This window comes from Tachysurus fulvidraco, chromosome 21 (genome assembly GCF_022655615.1).
Source record: "Tachysurus fulvidraco isolate hzauxx_2018 chromosome 21, HZAU_PFXX_2.0, whole genome shotgun sequence".
Classification (NCBI taxonomy): Eukaryota; Metazoa; Chordata; class Actinopteri; order Siluriformes; family Bagridae; genus Tachysurus; species Tachysurus fulvidraco.
The window spans coordinates 5,996,457-6,015,747 of record NC_062538.1 but is presented as its reverse complement, the minus strand read 5'-3'; the positions used below and the strand labels follow the sequence as shown (position 1 = coordinate 6,015,747).

Sequence of the window (19,291 nt, the reverse complement as noted above, 5' to 3'; positions counted from 1 at the left end):
ATTGTTTGCTCAGCACTGAATCCTGCGAATATCACCACAAGACTGATTTAATTTAGACAGTAAACAGGAAGCTAGGCTAGGACAGTTTCCCAAACTCACCGCTGGAGGTAACAAAATTCTTTTATTGTTTTTTTTTGTCGCATCATATGATGATAAAAACAGAATTTGAGTAAGCTTCTTATCTACTGTGATTCAACTGTCATTCAATATTTTTGTACATAAAATATCCTTTGTGTGTGGAGTTTGCATGTTCTCCCCCTGCCTCGGGGGTTTCCTCTGGGTACTCCGGTTTCCTACTCAAGTCCAAAGACATGCATGGTAGGTTGATTGGTATCTCTGGAAAATTGTCCGTAGTGTGTGATTGTGTGAGTGAATAAGAGTGTGTGTGTGCCCTGTGATGGGTTGGCACTCCGTCCAGGGTGTATCCTGCCTTGATGCCCGAAGACGCCTGAGATAGGCACAGGCTCCCCGTGACCCGAGGTATTTCGGATAAGCCGTAGAAAATGAATGAATGAATGAATGAATGAATGAATGAATATTTTATTATTTGCTAATTATGCCCCTCAGGAAATCCTTTGTATGTGAGACGGGATTCTAACAATCATCAATCGATCCGCCAAATTTTTTATGTTTTGTGACATAAAAAAATCAAAACTTTGTCTTATATTTCTTTCCTTCAGTAACACCATCGTCTTTAAGTTATCATTAATTCATGTGTTAATTCTTTATGCTGCTTCAGTTCTGTAGGACTAACTGTTCTCCCTTATCCCAAGCACACGCTGATACTTTTACTTTTCTGTGCAAAAGTCTTGTCTTTGTCTTTGACCTTTTGCGACCTCTTGCTATGAGTCACATGGTTGTCCACATGACTGCACAGTTATTAACTGCTAAAAGGCATTTATTCAGCACACGCTGGATTTTTGAGCACAGGTGGGCTGAGGAACTCAAGGCCCTGAAAGGCACGGACACTATCACGCATACTGTACTCTTACTCTGATATTGTGTAGGATGTTGCCTGGTTCACTCTTTGGGCACGAAAAAAATGAGCTGTGACAGCCAAGTGTTTACAAGATGCCTGGATTTTCAAACTGGACAGTTAAAGATTGGAAAAACATGGCCTAATCCAATCTTCAGCTGTCCAGTTTGGGCAAGCCTGTTCCTGCTGTAGCTTCAGATTCCTGTTGTTGGCTGACAGAAGTGGAACAACGATGTGGTCTGATGTTGTAGCCCATCCTTCTCAAGATTTAGTCATGTATTCTGAGATGCTTTTTTGTTAACCATCACGGTAAAGAGTGGTTATTTGAGTCACTGTTTCACTTCTTCTAGTTCAGACCACTCTGGCCATTCTCCTCTCATCATTTCTCTCATCAGCAAAGTGATTAGACCCCCATAACTGATGCACAGTGGAGGTATTTTGGTTTATTCTAGAGACTTCCCCGAAGATCAGCAGTTTCTGAATTACTCAAACTAACCTGTCTGTAGCCAACAAACAGATCACATTTTTCACATTCTGTGGTTAGATGTGTGAACATTAACTGAAGCTCTTGCCCTGTATCGGCATCAGTTTATTGCACTGCTGCCACATAATTGCATAAATAAGCAGGTGTTTGGGTGTTTGTAATAAAGAGGCTGGTGAGCGTAGTGCAAAAAGTCATTCAGAATGTGAAGACCAACAGTTTTGAGCAGCATTTACATAGAAAATACATCCTTAAACATGTATAGGAAAAAGAGACTGTAATTGACAAACACAGCATGTGCTAATGATACCAAAATAATCCCTTTTGAGAGGCAAACTCTCTCTCTCTCTCTCTCTCTCTCTCTCTCTCTCTCTCTCTCTCTCTCTCTCTCTCTCTCTCTCTCTCTCTCTCTCACTGTGAGAATCAGATGGATTCAGAAGTGTTAATGGATAGAGAAAAATCAAAAATTACTCCCAGCAGAGTGTGGTTCTTAATAACTGACTGGTGATAGACAAAGGTAAAATCCTCTATGCTATATATTGACACATCTATGTTAGATCTTGCTTTATGACCATACTTATGAACTACTTTGTACACTGACCATGTTGGATTTTCTTCTCAATGTGGAACCAAAGAAAAGAAAATAATATATAATAAAATAAAATATAATACAGTGGTGCAACTAATCTGCTATTTATTTATTTATTTATTTATTTATTTATTTATTTATTTATTTATTTATTTATTTATTTATTTATTTGCCTTAAGCACCAATAAGAAAAAAAACGTCAGTGCTGCCAGTTGATGTTTAATTATTATCAGTTCTAACTTCTTTTTTCAGTAAAAAGTGAACATATTTTCCTTAGTTTTGCTGTAGTTATTGGATATTTCTTAGTAGTTATTAAAATATATGTTTTAAGCTGATTCACATTTCTACTCCCTTTCTCATTTAAGTGAATGTGGATTTTCTCCCATGAAAATTGTATTTGTTTTTGTCTGAATGCCGTTTTGTTATAAAAGGCTATTAGAGTATGAGAAGGGATTAATAAATTAATATACCCTTTTTAATAACCAGGTACTTTATACACTCATGTCTATACATTTTAGTAATTAAAACCAATGCCTTAGTTCAGTTGAACATATCTTCCTGTTTACTTTTCATGGGCCTGCTTTTTTTTCATGTCATCTCGATAATGAAGTGTGGTTAGGGTGACCGTTTTGAACCCTCAAGTTTTTTCTATTAAAGGATCTACTGATTAAGGATCAAACCCTACAGTTGATGGCCTAATGTCTAATTATTTATTGTATTGTAGGTTTGTTTACTGTTTGAGGCGTGGAATAAGTGAAAGTTAGCCTATTAACAGCACACTTTAATGTGGTTCTCAAGGAAGTTACTAATAAAGCAAGGTTTGAAATTTTCTAAAAGACTGGCCCAGATAACAGCCACATTTTAGATGATGGTAAGCGTGGTGCATGGTTTGGGGGGATGGTTGGTCACTGATGGTGTGTGGCCAATCGTTGGCTCCATGGAACATCCATGAGTGTGGAAGGGATTTTAAATGTGCCATGTTGTCATTCTCAGCCAGAATGAAACAGAACCCAAAGGCTGCCAGCGATGAACTAGCAAGGTCTGGGTAAGACGTGATTTTTCTGAAGTTTCAAGCATCCAAATGAAAGTGTTGGCGCACAAAGCGAGTTGAACGGATAAGAAATGTGACAGTGGGGTTGTGCCATGGACCTGTGAGATCTGTGTGTGATGGGGCTGGCTTGGCAGGCGGGAGGCGAAGCTGCCTGGCTCAGCGTGGCTACCGGTCAGGAACAGAACGAGAGAGAGAGATAGAAAGAGAGATGGACTGGCTGTGGTCCACTGGCGCCTCAGACCCCTGAGCTGGAGAGAATGCGGGGGCTGCACTCCTGCCTTTGAAGCTTTACCTCCCACTAATTCTGGCCTTCCAATTTCCACACACTGCGTAGACACCCCCCACCCGCCTAGCCCTCCCTCCCCCTCCCTTTGTTTCCCTTATAAGGCCAGGCCTGGCCATTTCCTCAGCGGGGATGTGCGTGTCTCTGGTCATTGTGTATGGTGGTTAAATTGATTAAGAACAATAACAAGTCTTTTATTGAATTTGTTTGCGATCAAACAATGTGTAGTATTGCCATGCAAGATCTCTCCAGGTTTGTCCATGTCACAGATGTGACTAACATCCGCAAATAACTTGTTGCTTGGTCAAATTATTGACATCAATTTTGTATACGTTTCTATGACAACTCAGAGATCAGCTTATAAGAAGTTCAGTCAGAAACGTGACTGACCAATCCACAGGACCAATCCACTGAAATATGGATAGACAATGTACATGACCTCATTAGAGGTGCAGACGTGACGTTACACACTGCAGAAGTCATGAACAAGAGTCCTAGTATGTGACTACAGAGATGAAATCGTGGCATGTTTTCAGGAAAGAGTGTGCATTTGATTAGAATACGTGAGAATTTGGACAAACTTTAATTTGATTTGAGATGTTACAAATGACACTAATTAATTACCTCTGGAGATTGTTGTAGGATATCATTATGTAGAGTGTGTGACTGTAATATCATCCAAAACACAAATCTCTCTTTTTAAGTTTGTTTTCAATGTTAGTAGGTAGTCAACAAAGGTTAGCAAAGGTTTACTTGTTTGCTCAAATTTGAGGCCTGCTTACCCAAAAGCAGTGCAAATGATACATGCTTTACTACATTGTATTGATCAATACTGCTTTTTAAAACCCAGGTCCTGAGTCATGTCTTTTAAAGCATAACTTTACCAGTTAGCAAATTGATTCCATCCATTAAACAAAATTAAGCTAAATGCTAAAGAATAGCCTTTTAAGTTTTAAATTGGCTTTGGTTTAACAACATCTTTAGGAAACTGTAAAATACTTTATACTGTATGAGGACTTGGGTTTTCTGATGGTTCCTTGTGTTTAGATGATTCCTTGTGATCTTTTTGAATGGCATATCAATTCATATTTATAATTTTTTTTTCTCTCTCACTCTATTCTTCTTTGTGGTAGTTTACCTTTTGCCAGTGGGAAGATGACGGCTGAGGTGTAAAGCTGGTTCTTCAGTGCAAGCGCCTGCCTGCCATTGGCTGGCCACTTTGTCAAAGAGGAGGCTCCTCCCTCATCTGGGCATCCAGTGGACCGAGACTACTGCCTGGCTCCTCCCTAGCTAATCCCCTGTCCCCTCCCCAACCCCACCCCCTACCCTTCCACACACACACACATACAGACACACAATCACACCCTGGGGCTGGACCATGTCTGGCGGACGGCCGGAGGGCAGCCGGACACCCGAGGCCCAGGACAAGGACAAAGATAAGGACAAGGAACGGGAGCAGCAAAGCTGCAGGGAGGACAGCCCTGTTGTTGAACGGCGCAATCGCAGTGGTATCATTAGCGAGCCCCTCAGCAAAAGTCTGAAAAGGTCTCGCACTCTTTCCCAGTACACTGCTGCCTGCCCTCAAAACACCAATGGACTGAGCCATAACGGCCAGGCCAAGGGAAAGGTCCAGTCTGGCCAGCACAATCAGCAACAACAGCAGCAGCATCCGTCGTCCACGGCTTCGGCCCTGGTGCCTGCCAAAGCGGACAGGAGCCTGGAACAGGCACTTGAAGGACACAACGGCTTACTACACTTTGCTCAGGCAGCAGCACTGCTTAAGCGAGCAGGCATGGAGCACATGCTGCTGCCTGGGGGCATGGGTGCAGGGGCAGGAGTGGGTGGAGTGGGCACTGAAGCAGGGTCGGGTGATCTGGAGGGTGCATCAGCAGGCGACACTGTGGGGGGCCTCACGGACTTCCCGTATGGCATAGGTGGTGGCTTTCCCTTCAACCCGGCTGGGCTTTTCATCATGACGCCTGCTGGTGTGTTCCTTGCCGACAGTGCCCTGCACATGGCTGGCCTGGCTGAGTATCCAGCACACAGTGAGCTGGCCTCCGCTATTAATGCCGGCAAAAAGAAGCGTAAACGTTGCGGTATGTGTGCGCCCTGTCGGCGCAGGATCAACTGTGAGCAATGCAGCAGCTGCCGCAACCGCAAGACAGGTCACCAGATCTGCAAGTTCCGCAAGTGTGAGGAGCTAAAGAAGAAACCATCTGCTGCACTGGAGGTAAGACCAAAAACACTACTTACCTTTGTGGGAAGTAAGGTGTAATCATAATTTGTATGCTGTCAGATTTATGGTACTTTTGTGCCATAGAACAGATGAAGACTGACAATTCTGTGAAATCTTCAAACAATGTGCTATATTTAAGGTAAACCTGGTAGTCTGTCCATGTTGTGTCTATTTATATTTTTAGCAAATAGACTTTTTTCTGGAGGCAGAGCTTCACATAGTCGAGGTAACTGTAGAGAGAGCCCGTTCCCTTCCTGGAGGTCCAGATTGGTGGGGTTAAAGAGGCAGGTGATGAGGCTTTGGGGTGGCAGGTGGCAGGATTGGGGGAGTGGGTGGAAGGACAGACATGCACCATGGGGACTTCTCTAATCTGTCCACCCAATGTGCTACATGTCTCTCTCCACACAGCCTGTCTTACTGACATTGCAAGCTACAGAGTTTGTGGTAAACTTTACCAAATAAGCCCAGAGCCATTTCCAGACCATGGGATAAAAGTAATAAATGAGCTTGGTACACGTGACTTCTGGAAATAATGTGTCTTATACATGTGTATAATGATATATAACATGGATGCAAGTTTCTAGTAGAAAGAGTGGGATGCACATTAGTAAAATATGTTTGACATGGTCCATCTGGCCAAAGAACTGTCATCTGGAGCACCAGGTGCCACAGTTGTCCTCTGTTTCTCTCTCTTTTTCTCTCACATGGCCCTCCAAACTTTTTGCTGAGGTCATCTGAAGTTGGTTTGGCATTCTATGGCATGTCATTCAGTTATTAATTTAATGAAACTCATCTTGCTTTAATCACAATCAGTATTCTTTCTTAAAATTGGATCAGTTAAATCAAGTTTGATTTTCTGCTAACAATGCAAATACGTCACTGCAGCATATTCCTGTATTAGGGATGTCTGCATTTCAAAACAGACATGGTGACTTTACAAAGATTTCATTTATTTTGCTGCAGTTAGAAATTTAGCTGTGACAGCATGTGTTAGCATATTAGCAACTGTGCTACATTGTGGAAAGAATGAAAATAACAGTTGGATATGCTTTCATTCAAGCACTCTTCTTTCATGGCTATAAAAGTGCAAAAACTGTACAGGATCGATGTTTGCTAAATGGTTCAAACAATAACTCTTTTTTATGTTATAGTGTTTATAGTCTTTATTTTTATTAGCCTAATACTGAAGCAGTGAACATAACACTGAACTGCAAATGTTTAAAACATACATAATTATTCAAATAATAAAAGGAAATTAAAAAATTAAATATTAAAAGAATCATAATATCATAAGTGCCATCTGTGCAGCTGATTGCTCTTTGCTTTTATGTGGTTTGTCAGAATCTGACACACTCTCATTGAGGTAATGTTACGTTGTCCTCTGGCTCCTTTCAGGTCAGTTCACACCAGACATGTTCAGGAAGCAAAAGTGTTTCATTCCAGTTATCTCTGTAAGACCATAAAACTTGTGCTTCTTACTATCACTATAAAAGCCATTCTACCTACAACTAAATTTGCTGAAATTTACCCGTTTGCTACCTAAGATATTATGTTAGAAAACAAAGAAACAAAGAAACAAATAAATAAATAAAGTAATATTAAGTAGGTAACATTACTGAAAGAATAACAAACAATGCTAGCTTGATTAACCAATAATAATACACCATTGCTGCTGTATAGATAAAATAGAAATCGATTGAAATATACACTGACATGTTCTACATTTTGGGAACTTGGAAATAATTAGAAGTTGTTTGCAGCTAGATCATTTGGTTCAGTTTAACTTTAAGCTAACCGCTAATATTGTGTGCTATAGGACACTCAGACTGCAGTATAGACAATTAAAGATTAGCTTACTGCTAATGTATGTTATAGTGCACTAGTGATCTAGGTTATTTAAACATTAGCTTGCTTAACTTATATCTAATAGCAAAACTAGCAGACAAAGCATCTCTAAGTAACTTTAATCTAGTGAACTGATTAGCAAACCTGAAAGCTAGCATGGCTTGTTATTCCTTTAGTAATGTTACCTACATAACTTACTTGAAAATGAAGTTATTTTTCTGTCTTTATATTTATTGTTGATTTATAATTACTATGCGTAACATCTAAGGTAGCAAAAGGAGGCACCTTAAACCAGCAAATTGGGATGTAAGTAGAATGGCTTTTGTCCTAATGTATATACATAATCCTAAAGCTCATCGCATATAACCTAGATCAATGTCAGACTGATCCAGGAGTCATTTGCCATTTCAGATAATGCATGCTTTATAGCCTGTGTTTGCTTAAAAAATAATCCATCTGGCCTCCAAGGCTGTTTTAAGGCAAAATAGCATTAGAGAGATATCCTAATATGCAGGTGAGATTAATGTCACTGATGCTTATAAGTATGATAGAAAATACCAGAATTCATGTCAAGCTGATCAGATAGCCAGATTTTTTCCATATAGGATGCTTGCAATGAGTAATGATTGCCTTAAAGCTTGTTCATTTAAGTATCTGTTTCATAGGCTGAATAGCATGCACCTGGTCACACGTCACACGTCACGCAACTACAAGTCTACTTGTCTTAATATTGCTACGGATGGATACGCATAGCAGTAATTAAGTACATAGCACCATCCTATCAAGGTTCTCTACATGCTAAATTTTTTTATCTCTGCTAGCCGTTAGCTGTTATTTAATGTCACTGAATGAATCAGTAGACGCAGCATTAAGTGTGCGGCTTCTCAAAATTAGTTGATTTCTATTAATTTAGTTTTGCAGTGACAGCATGGAGAAATCATGAATTTATTAGCTATCCCACAGTGCATGTACATGCTCCAATGTACTGCTAGGTCCTATGATTTAGTTTAAAAACTTAAGTGAAATATTGGTATCTAATGTAATGTAATAAAATAGTGAGCAATAAAGCAAAAGTGTATGTGATCATGTACACGTTGTGTTTGCATCACCAACAAAAAGTCTGTAAGTCAGTAGCAAACATTTCTGCTACGAGCTATGTTGTTCTGTCCTCACATCTCACATAAAAGATCATTCATGTCTTGCTGGCTTTTTGCTGTTGATGTTATCAGTATTTCCTCATACATGTGGCCTATGGTGACTTATTACACCTAGCAAAAAGGTATCAGTCAGATACAGTTAGCCACGTTAGGCCTCAGCTGCAACGGGTGCATGTATCGTGTGCCGTATTTACAGTAGTGAGGTGAAGTGTGTTGAAGTGTGAAGTTTAAACATACACACCAAGTAGGAACTTGTGTATTTGTGGAAGTTTATTCAGGAGAGAAATATTTTTCCAGTGGTTGAAAATAATTGACCATTGGGCAACTATGAATAAAAAATTAATAGCCCAGACACAAAATTAGCTTGTCCTGGGGTACACATTTGTCCACTCCAGCAGTAATAATGAAAGTGCTTAGAGCCTTTTTACCGGAGTATAAGTAACCATTTATGTATAAAGGTAGCGCTAATTTATAGAGCGAACAAAATAATTAAACTGGAGAAAAGAAGAATGACTAATTGAACATACTGGCTTTATGCAGTATACCCCTTATCATGCTTATGTAGTAATTTTATTCTTAGATCATCATATTTCTTCTGTTATTTATTATACAATGCAATAATTTCACATTTTTGTAGCCTCTTGTAAATGGATAACAACGTACTAAGCGTGTAAATGAATGATATTCAAATGAAACAGGTTCAACAGTTTTGATATGTAAATTACGCATTATCTCCTTTCTGTGAATTAACTCAAGTTACATTATTATTAAAAATGTGGTGAGTACACTAAGGCACAAAGGCACTAAGGCAAGTGTACCTTCTCATCCAGAACATGAGCTATGTAATGCGTCATCGTTTTGGCACTAATTAATGGTTTTCAACAATTACGCGCTGATACAGATGGGATGCCGGTATATTAACATGTCTCCTGGGATTATCCTCCTTTCAAAACGTATTAAAAGGCCTTGTGTCATTCAAATGGCAAATTAATATAATTTTTAAAATGACATGTGCATTATAAATTTGATCTGCGTAGTCTTTAGTGTAATCATACGGTATAATTTGCTGCTGACTTCTGTAGAATTGGCACAATTCATTTTTTTAAATACAAGATTTGGAAATGTTTAAAATGTTTTATGGCACTTTAACTTCTACTGATCCTACTGACAACACAAGAATTACTTTTTTTTTTTTTTTTAAAGAAAATCCAATTCTTCAAATTACATCCCGTACAAAATAGATCAACATGTTGCTTACAAGAAGGACAGGCTATATTGTGTTCAGTTTCACTTGTGTTTGTGGTAGAAAACAAATAAATCCCCTTTTTGTAGTTTATAGGCTAAAAAATGGATTAGTTCAGTTCAGTAGAGGTAGAGTGGCCTTTTAATTGTTTATCAAAGGAAAGTCTTTACTATGTCCGTTGTATGTTTTATGTGTTTTCATATAGTCATTTTATGCTTCTTTTTTATTTTGAAGTACTTCATACTCACTGTTTCAGAATTTTTTAGTATCTTTCACACACACTCTCTCTCTGTATCAGTGCCTAGTTCTATGTAATAAAATGAATCATGCATTTATCTAATTTTTTCCAGAAGTTTCTTTGCCAAAAATTTCCACATTTTGCTCTTAAATGAGTAACAGGTTTGAGAAGTTTAATATAAAATTAGCAAATACCCTGACATCCACACTAAAGACATAAAGGATATTCAGGCAATATACTTAAAATGAATTTTAATTACTTACTTAGGTTCAATGTATAACTTGTGAAATATGGTCCAGTTCAATCGATATCACAATAATCATAGAAAATAAGAAAAAAAGATGTTTCAGGATGTTTCAGGATATTTGGATGATGCAACTGTTGAAAATATGACTTGTGAAATATTCCAGATATTTCATCGAGGTAAATGCAGACCCAAAACGTCTTATTGAATATTGTGTACATTTTTCATAATCTGTAATAGATGGCTCATGGAAAATAATGTGATTAAAGTATTTTAATGATTCTATTTCTAAGTAAAATGTAGTTATGGGTTGTACAGGCAAAAGTGTTGTTTTTGTTTTCCAGTCCAGTGTTATTAGTATTGTAAGTTCTTTTTCTGAAACTTGCACACAGGTTGTTGTGAAGGACACTTTACCTGTGTTAGAAATGTCTTTTACCTTTACTTTGCGTACTTATTTGTAAATGTTATATCAGCGGGACCCAACTGGCTGTCCAATCGTGCTACGATAAGGCTGTCTCAGCACTTTACATTGTAATTCTGCCTGCCACAAAAACAGGCTACTTCTAAATATGCATCACTTTGGTGATCTTGTGTCAAGACAGGGGTACGCTGCAGAATCCTGATAAAATAATGTGTCTCTGGAGATGTTCTGATACTCTGATACAAAACCATGTGAATAACAAAAGGTCTGGGATAGAAAGTGATTTGTGTGTACAGGCTTTTTAATCACATGCTGGCAAATTTTTACTTTTTTGCTTTTTGTCCTCAAACTTCATTAACTTTGATGAATTTTTTTTTATCGTGACCATTAAGCAAACAACTTTACATGCATTTCACTCTTCAGACATCATAGAGAATAGGTTGGTGCTTGGATATATCACAGACAGACTTAATGTCGTAATATTGCTTTCGTTTCCTAAGCTGCTCTAATAGGTGGAAAATTGGGTACAGCATGAAGCCCTAGCGCTGCTTAAGGGGCCACTTTGTATGTGTATGGAGTCAAACAAGGTCATGGTGTGCAATGGGATCATAGTGCCATCTTACATTACAGTAATTAAACTTGTGCAACGAGCCTTTTGTAAAACAGGTGACTGAACCATTTCAGTCGCCTTACCCAACATCTCTATGAAGCACAGAACAGGTGTAGAAGGTTTGCGTGGATCTCCTCGCTGTAATTTCAGCTTTTCCCACAGTTCATCTGAAAGTGGTACCTGTTATAGTAATTCAATTATTATACTGTACAGATTGAGCATGTGTTTTGACAAGATGCATAATTGTTTGGCTTGCAAACGCCAGTTTTGCTAAACAAATACTAATTCCGGCACAAACCCAGAGTGATACAGTTGGCATACACACAGACTCTAATTAAGATCACTGGAAGCTGAGTGAATAAACACAAGGCTTATTGATTGATGTGGATGTGGGAATATTTTTTGTTAAATGGATATCTGACAGAGGAATTGTTTACATTTTGAGTGTACAGGTGGATCATCAGAGCTAAACTTAGCTAAACTGATGATTTAGGGGGTTTAGTTTGCGAAGGTTTCACTGAATAAACTAAACAAAAAAAAAGAGGAATGTGGAGGGTTCAAAATGAATAGCCTTCGTTGTCAGAAATAAAGTGACGTGTAATTCAAACTAAAAGTCTTATTTATTTGTCACATCCACAACCGCACCCAGTACTACATCAAGTTTTTTTCAACGGACTCAAAATTGAATAAAAATAAAAATAGAATTACAATAAAAATAAAATTGAACTATACAGGTAATAGTAAGCAAACCTTTGTTTATGTAGAAATAGCAAAAATCAGGCACTGCCAGAGCTAAGCTATTTAACTAATTAAAGAGCTAAATAGCTAAGAGCTAAGCTATTTAACTAATTAAAATAATAAAAAAGATTTTTTGGGTATCACATCCAGCATTTTTTTTCTCTTTTTGTTTGACAGCCTAAAACTTCAGAACACATGGCCACTTGGCCACAAGACGCTACAAATATAGTCTCAGAACGGTGGTCTTAGTCCCCACCTGTGTGTGATGTTCCTGTGCTGTCAAGTGTCTGAAAAACCACACAGAGGACGCACCAGGGTTTGATTCTGACAGACTAAATGCTGCAACTGTGAAAGTGCCCTAGATGAACCAAGAAACCTGTTCATAAGTCACACTCCTCACCTGCATTGGTCCATATGGGTTCTTGTGTTTGTGAAACCATGTAGAAGCGTGGGCTCGTGACATTTGTGGCCTGTGTATAGTACCATGTGTAGGTGTGCGTGTTGGGGTGTGAAGAGAGGAACAGACGGAGAGCGAGGGAGTATGTGGGTATTGCTGCAATGTTTGTGGGGTTGGTGGATCTGCAGGTTTCGTCATGTGTTACTGTGCCTAAGTGAGGGCCATCTTGACATGATATATAAACAGAGAGTGAGACAGAGAGACAGACAGACAGAGAAAGCATGTGAGAGAGATAGTGATAGTGAGAGGAGGGGGTGGTGTGCAGTGCGCCACCTCACACCTCTCTGATGTGTCTGAATTTATTTTGGGATCACTCCGTTTTAACAGCAATAGGAGAAGCACAGGAGAATAATAACTGGCTGGAATTGCTTGACACACACTTAGCCCAACACTTAGCCCTGTACTTACCATCCTCAGTCATATTCTTACCCCAACACTCTTTCTGTGACCTACATTAAAACTCACCCCAAAATGTATTCCTAATGCTAACACCATATACACACATATACCAAAACTGATCTCATATCTTTTATCATCTTAACTTATCCCACCATTATAATGCTGTTCACATTTTTGAATACTTGCTCCAAAACTGATCCCCATGGTCTATCCTACCCTAACACTTATCCCAAAGTTTATCCAGTTTTCCAATATTATCTCAATATTTATCTTGACAGTTCTGTCAAGGCTTAATCCATTGCGTATCATAGTGTTTGTCCTAATGCTTATCTAAACCCCTGACCTAAGTTTTTTCCCAATGCTAATCCCTATACCTATTCCAACACTTATCCGATGTTCAAGGCTTACTACAATACAAATCTCAAGGCGTACTGCAATGCATATTATAATGTTTATCCCAATGCTATCCCAAACACTTGCCCTAACATTCATTCCAAAGTTTACCTCAAGACATATCTCAATGTTTTTCCCAAAGTTTAACCCAACTCTTGTATGGGATAAAATGCAATATTTATTGCAACAGGTGTATGGGATGTATTAAATTGCTTATCCCAGTGTTTACTCAAAAATGTTGTCAATCATTTCTATATTTATCCCAACACACATCCCAATGATTAACCATACACTTGTACAACACTTACATTGTAAGTTTCTTTACATACCTATCTATGTATTATAACAAAAAAAAAAAAACCCAATGCTTACCCTTATGACTACAATTATTCATCCTTATTACCAACATGTAAGTGGTTACCAAAATCACGCATTCCAAATCTTAAACCAATTGTTACCCTCACCATTTATTCTAAAATTTATACCTTCATGTGATCTAATGCTTAATTCCAATGCTTCGAGCCAATACTTATCCCTTAAAACATTTGCTAGTCTTAAGCTCTACTTCATTTTGCTTTTTCAAACTATGGAAGTTTGGTTTGGTCTGGTTAACACGTATATATCTTACATTAATTTCACGTTGTGCTTATTTTCTCGACTGTTTTTAAGTGTAGATATTCAGGAAGTGGTGTCCTCTTTATGCATCTAGCTTTGTGTCTTGACACTCCCATTATAAAGGGTGATTGATGTAAGATTAGACCTATACTAAGACCACAGGGAAAAGACAGTGGGCATCCTCTTAAGCATGTCTATAAAACGACCCATGGTACGTTTAGACCTTCCGACATGCTCTTGTCTATGTATGAATGAAGATGTTTCATCATTTATTTACTGCTCAATAGAGTCTCTGTAGAGGTACGAGTGGGATGAAGGGTAAGAGTAGAGCTCTATTATGTTCATTGTAAAATCAATGGGGAGATTAAAATGGGGGAAAAGATGGGCAAGAGGGTTAGAGAACCAATTGATACTCCAAGAAAACGTGACAGGTTCTGCTATTTTTACAGAGCATGGGTCAAAGAGCATGGGTCATGGGGCTTCACTAGTGAGTGAGTCTTGTGTAAGGGTAAGGCATTTTTATGCTGACTACTTAAGTTTTTGCTGGTTCATAGGTCACTATTGACATAGCAGCAGTGGTTGATGTGTAACACGGTGATGCCTGACACTGCGATTTCACACAAGGTGATGACTTGTGACTTGGCGACATGGTACAAGATGGACATACCTCTTTTTCCTCACATTAAATGAGAATAATTCCATCCAAATAAATTACAAGTATAAGACAGTGGATTTACAGCTATAGCAGACAAAACGACATGCCCTTCATTTCTTTTCTCAGTTATGTCATGCATGCCAAGTCTCATTTGTGTCGGCTACAATGTGAAATTAGTTAATAGGTCACTCTAGCAATGATCTCTGACACCAACTTGTTTTTTTTTTTCCACTTATCATCTCAGAAAATAGGTTCTGCTAAATTACTTTTGGATTACTCGCTGAGGTACCGAAAGAACAAAAATAAACAAAAACTATTTAGTGACATACAGTTTTGATTTAGACATAAAACACATAATCCACAACATTATCATTATCATGTACATGTTTGACAAAATAAACTAATGATAAAAATGAAGTGTTTCCTGATATCTTGCTCTTCTGTGATCTTTTTCTTGTAGGGCGATTTTGTTTTGTTTAGATCATTAGGTATATGTTTTTTTTTCATTCTTAAAGTTAAATCAGGACAGTTTAAACCTCTCTTGGCCTGTTGATAATTCCAGGCAGTGTAGTCAGATTTAATGTGAGTAAAGTTTATAGTTTTTGTGTGTGTGTTTGTCTGTTTATTTGTGAATGTGGGTTACTCTGACTGAGAGTGAGATTGTGTGGGCCAGAGTGTGTTTGACTCTGTGCATGTGTGTGTGTGTGTGTGTGTGTGTGTGTGTGTGTGTGTGTGTGTGTGTGTGTGTGTCTGTGTGTGTGTGTGTGTGTGTGAGTCTGTGTGTGCAAGAGGAGACATGTGAGCTCCTCCTGGCTTGGGGCAGTGTTAGTGAATGTGTGAGATTCTCTGCCGCAGTAGTGTTGCCTTTGGGAGGGAGGCGACAGCTCATCTCCACAGCCATGCCTCAGTACACACAAGCCCTGCCCTAGTCCCAATACCAACTACCACACCTACATACAGCCTCAACATACCCTACTACATCCAGATACAACCTCAGTACAGTCTACCAAACATTTACAGTACACAGCCTCGGTATGTTATAGTATAGCTCCACATAGCCTTCATACACCTTATGACATTTTTAACCATCCTTAGTGCATCCTACAACAAGCATGCATAGCCTCAGTACTCAATACACCTACACACAACCTCATTACTCACTACTGTACGTACACACCTTTAACACTCAATACAACACATGGCATATAACCTTAAAACTCAAAATTGCACCTATACAACCTCAGTACAGCTTACCAGGATTAGACACAGTCTTAGTACAATCTACTACACCTTAACACAGCCACAATACTCCATTCTGTATCTTTCAAACAGACACAATACTCCATCTTGTACCTTTCAAACAGTCACAATACTCCATCTTGTACCTTTCAAACAGTCACAATACTCCATATTGTACCTTTCACACAGCCGCAATACTCTACTGTGTCTTTCGTACAGCCACAATACTCCATACTACACCTTTCACACAGCCACAATACTCTACTGTATCTTTAGTACAGCAATAATACTCTATATTGCACATTTCACACAACCACAGCACTTTATACTGCACATTTCACACAGCCACAATACTCTACACTACACCTTTCGGATGGACACAATACTTTATACTGCACCTTTCACACAGCCACAATACTCCATACTACACCTTTCGGATGGACACAATACTTCATATTACACCTTTCGGATGGACACAATACTTTATACTGCACCTTTCACACAGCCACAATACTCCATACTACACCTTTCGGATGGACACAATACTTCATATTACACCGTTCGGATGGACACAATACTTCATACTGCACCTTTCACACAGCCACATTACTCCATACTGCACCTTTCACACAGCCACAATACTCCATACTGCACCTTTCACACAGCCACAATACTCCATACTGCACCTTTCACACAGCCACATTACTCCACACTACACCTTTCGGATGGACACAATACTTCATACTACACCTTTCCCACAGCCACAATACTCCATACTGCACCTTTCACACAGCCACATTACTCCATACTACACCTTTCACACAGCCACAATACTCCATACTACACCTTTCACACAGCCACAATACTCCATACTGCACCTACATACTGTGTGAATAGTCAGTACTACACCACACACACTCTTTTGGTTCGACTTAAAAGTTCAAGTCATACTTTTTTGCATGAGTACATTCAGGAACTGTGTGAATTTTACTCACATCCCTGTCATTTGGGAACTATATATGGTTTTGAATTCATCACTGAAGTGACCTGAAAAACTGTACTCTGTACTACCTGGGGCCTGAGAAGCTGAGTGCAGGCTGTTTCTGATTTCTTTTAAATAATTAATAATAATATGTCTTGGTGAAGGATGTTTGTTAAATGGATTTATCGATAATTGAACATAAATTAATATAACTTTGAAATCAATGTATTTCTTCTGCCGTTTTCTTTTTTTTTCCATGTTTGCACAGGATATCACATATTAGCCCTTTACAGTCACTGTCAATACTGTTAGAACTAAATGGATGGTTAATAAAATCAGGACTTGTATTTTGTACTTTGATATGGAAACTTAACCTCGAAGCCCATTTTGTTTGATTAGTTAGTACTGATACAATCAATTTTTGACAGCAAAGTATATAACCAGATATTTTAGATAGACTCCAGGGGAATTACTTGAGCACTTCTTTATTTTGCCTGTTAAGTACTCAAGCTATCAGAATGTCCACAATACAAGCCTCAAGACATACCTTCAGCTTCAAGTCTCAATACTGGACCTAAAAACCGTCTGTATTCTTAATGCACACCTACGCACAGCACTGCTGCACTCATTAAGCTGGCCACGGCTTTGTCCCAGTCCATCTGGGCTTCAGAAGAAGACTCTGATAAACAAGGCGTGAACGGAAAGAAAGTCAGAGCGAGACAAAGAGACACCGATAAGGTGAGGGAGTGTCATGAGTGTGAGTAGTGGGGTGAGAGCTCGACGTGACTACGTGGTGACTAAATAATAAATGTGCCATATCAGGTTTCACATGGAGCCAAGGCCATAGCCTGTGGCTAAGGGAAGGGGGAAGGGAGAAAGGACAGGAGGGACAGCCACAGATGAGATTTTTCCAGCAAAAAAGAACTGGAAAGTGAATCACAGACACGACCTAAAGCTAACATTTTACTTGTGTGTCAGTGTGCATGACTAAATGATGTCTTAATTGTAATTTCCTCTCTTTTTCTTCCCTTCTGTGTCTTGTTTCTCTAAGAAGGTGATGCTGCCAACGGGAGCGGCGTTCCGGTGGTTCCAGTAGGGCTGTGACCTCCAACCTCCACCCAAAGCTCTGCCATCAAGTGCAATGCTAACTCTCGCTTGGACCGACTCCAGCACCGACACTGGCTAGCAAGCATACAAACCACGAAAAAAAGAGAAAAACAAGCACCAGAAACTTCATATAAACACACACACACACACACACACACACACACACACACACACACACACACACACACACACACACACACACACACACACACACAAATACACACAACAATGCAGAAACGCTTACAAAAACGTAATCAATCGAATAATGGATGCACCTACTTATTCCTTGAACCAAAAATTAAACATAATGAAAAAAAATTATGGCAACTTTCATTCCCTTTTATATGTTTCCATTTTGGTACCTTTTTGTCCTTTTTCCAGCAGGTTTTTTCTCTCGCTTAAACATTTGAACAGTTCATTGCCAAACAGAAATGACAGACTGAGTGTGGACAATCAACAAAATTTCTGTGTTTGGTGTTAATGTCGTTCACGTGTGGAAAGAAACAGTACTTGTGTAGAGAATGTAAATTTTACAGCTATATTTTAAAACTAGTGGCTCATGGCAAGCACTATTGTAATTTAGCACCGTTGTTCTTACTTAAACCTCTGTATTTTATGGATTTTTTTTTTTATTTTAAATTTTAAATTTATAGTTTGGAAAAACTGATCAATGTTTGTCATTTCAGAAAAAAAAATTATTTCAAGATGTAAAAATCCCATTTTTCTGAATGGAATGAAAGAACAAATACAGTATATATGTCGAGACCCCACGGTATAGTATATGTATAGTCAGGATAGATGATGACTGTTGTACATGTGGGGTTACTACTACTGGAAGCTCCTTGACCACCAAACCATCCATCTGTCCTAACACTTAAGTCTGCACTGGTTTTTTGTAAGACTATGGCCATATATTCGTTACGATGTCTCTGTTGTGCAGGTATGGATTCATCCTCCTGAGCACTTGGAGACAGCACTTACTCTGCCCAATGAAACGCACTGAAAAATTCTTCTTTTTTTATTTTATTTGTTTCTTGGTTACTATTTTTTTTCCATGACATTGCCAGTAGCTACATCTTTTAAAATGAACAGCGATGTTTGTATTGGAATTAGAAGTATGGGCTGGTTTTGTGAATAAAACAAATGCATGTATTTGTGTCAAGAATTTACAGCTCTGACGTCTGTCTACTTGCATGTTTTTTAAGAAACGATCAGAAACCAAAAAAAAAAAAAAAAAATATCCACAAGAGTATGGAAATGTTCACAAATCTTATAGGTTGTTCAGTTTTCAATAAGGAAAAAAAAAATAATAAAAACACGATTGGACAAGAA

At 38.6% G+C, this 19,291-nt stretch overlaps 1 protein-coding gene across 4 annotated transcripts in view; it reads left to right on the top strand.

Annotated features, from left to right (window-relative positions):
• Window positions 1-18,176, top strand: part of cxxc5a (CXXC finger protein 5a) — a 22,995-nt gene extending 4,819 nt beyond the window's left edge. For 3 of the 4 annotated variants that reach the window (XM_027160591.2, XM_027160605.2, XM_027160598.2), the window contains exons 2-3: window positions 4,514-5,610; window positions 17,904-18,176. In XM_027160591.2, coding sequence (XP_027016392.1) covers window positions 4,759-5,610; window positions 17,904-17,948 — 897 coding nt within the window. In that variant the 5' untranslated portion in view covers window positions 4,514-4,758 and the 3' untranslated portion in view covers window positions 17,949-18,176. The remainder of the gene's footprint in view (window positions 1-4,513; window positions 5,611-17,903) is intronic. The other variant, XM_027160612.2, reaches the window with a different exon arrangement.
• Window positions 18,177-19,291: the final 1,115 nt, after the last annotated feature.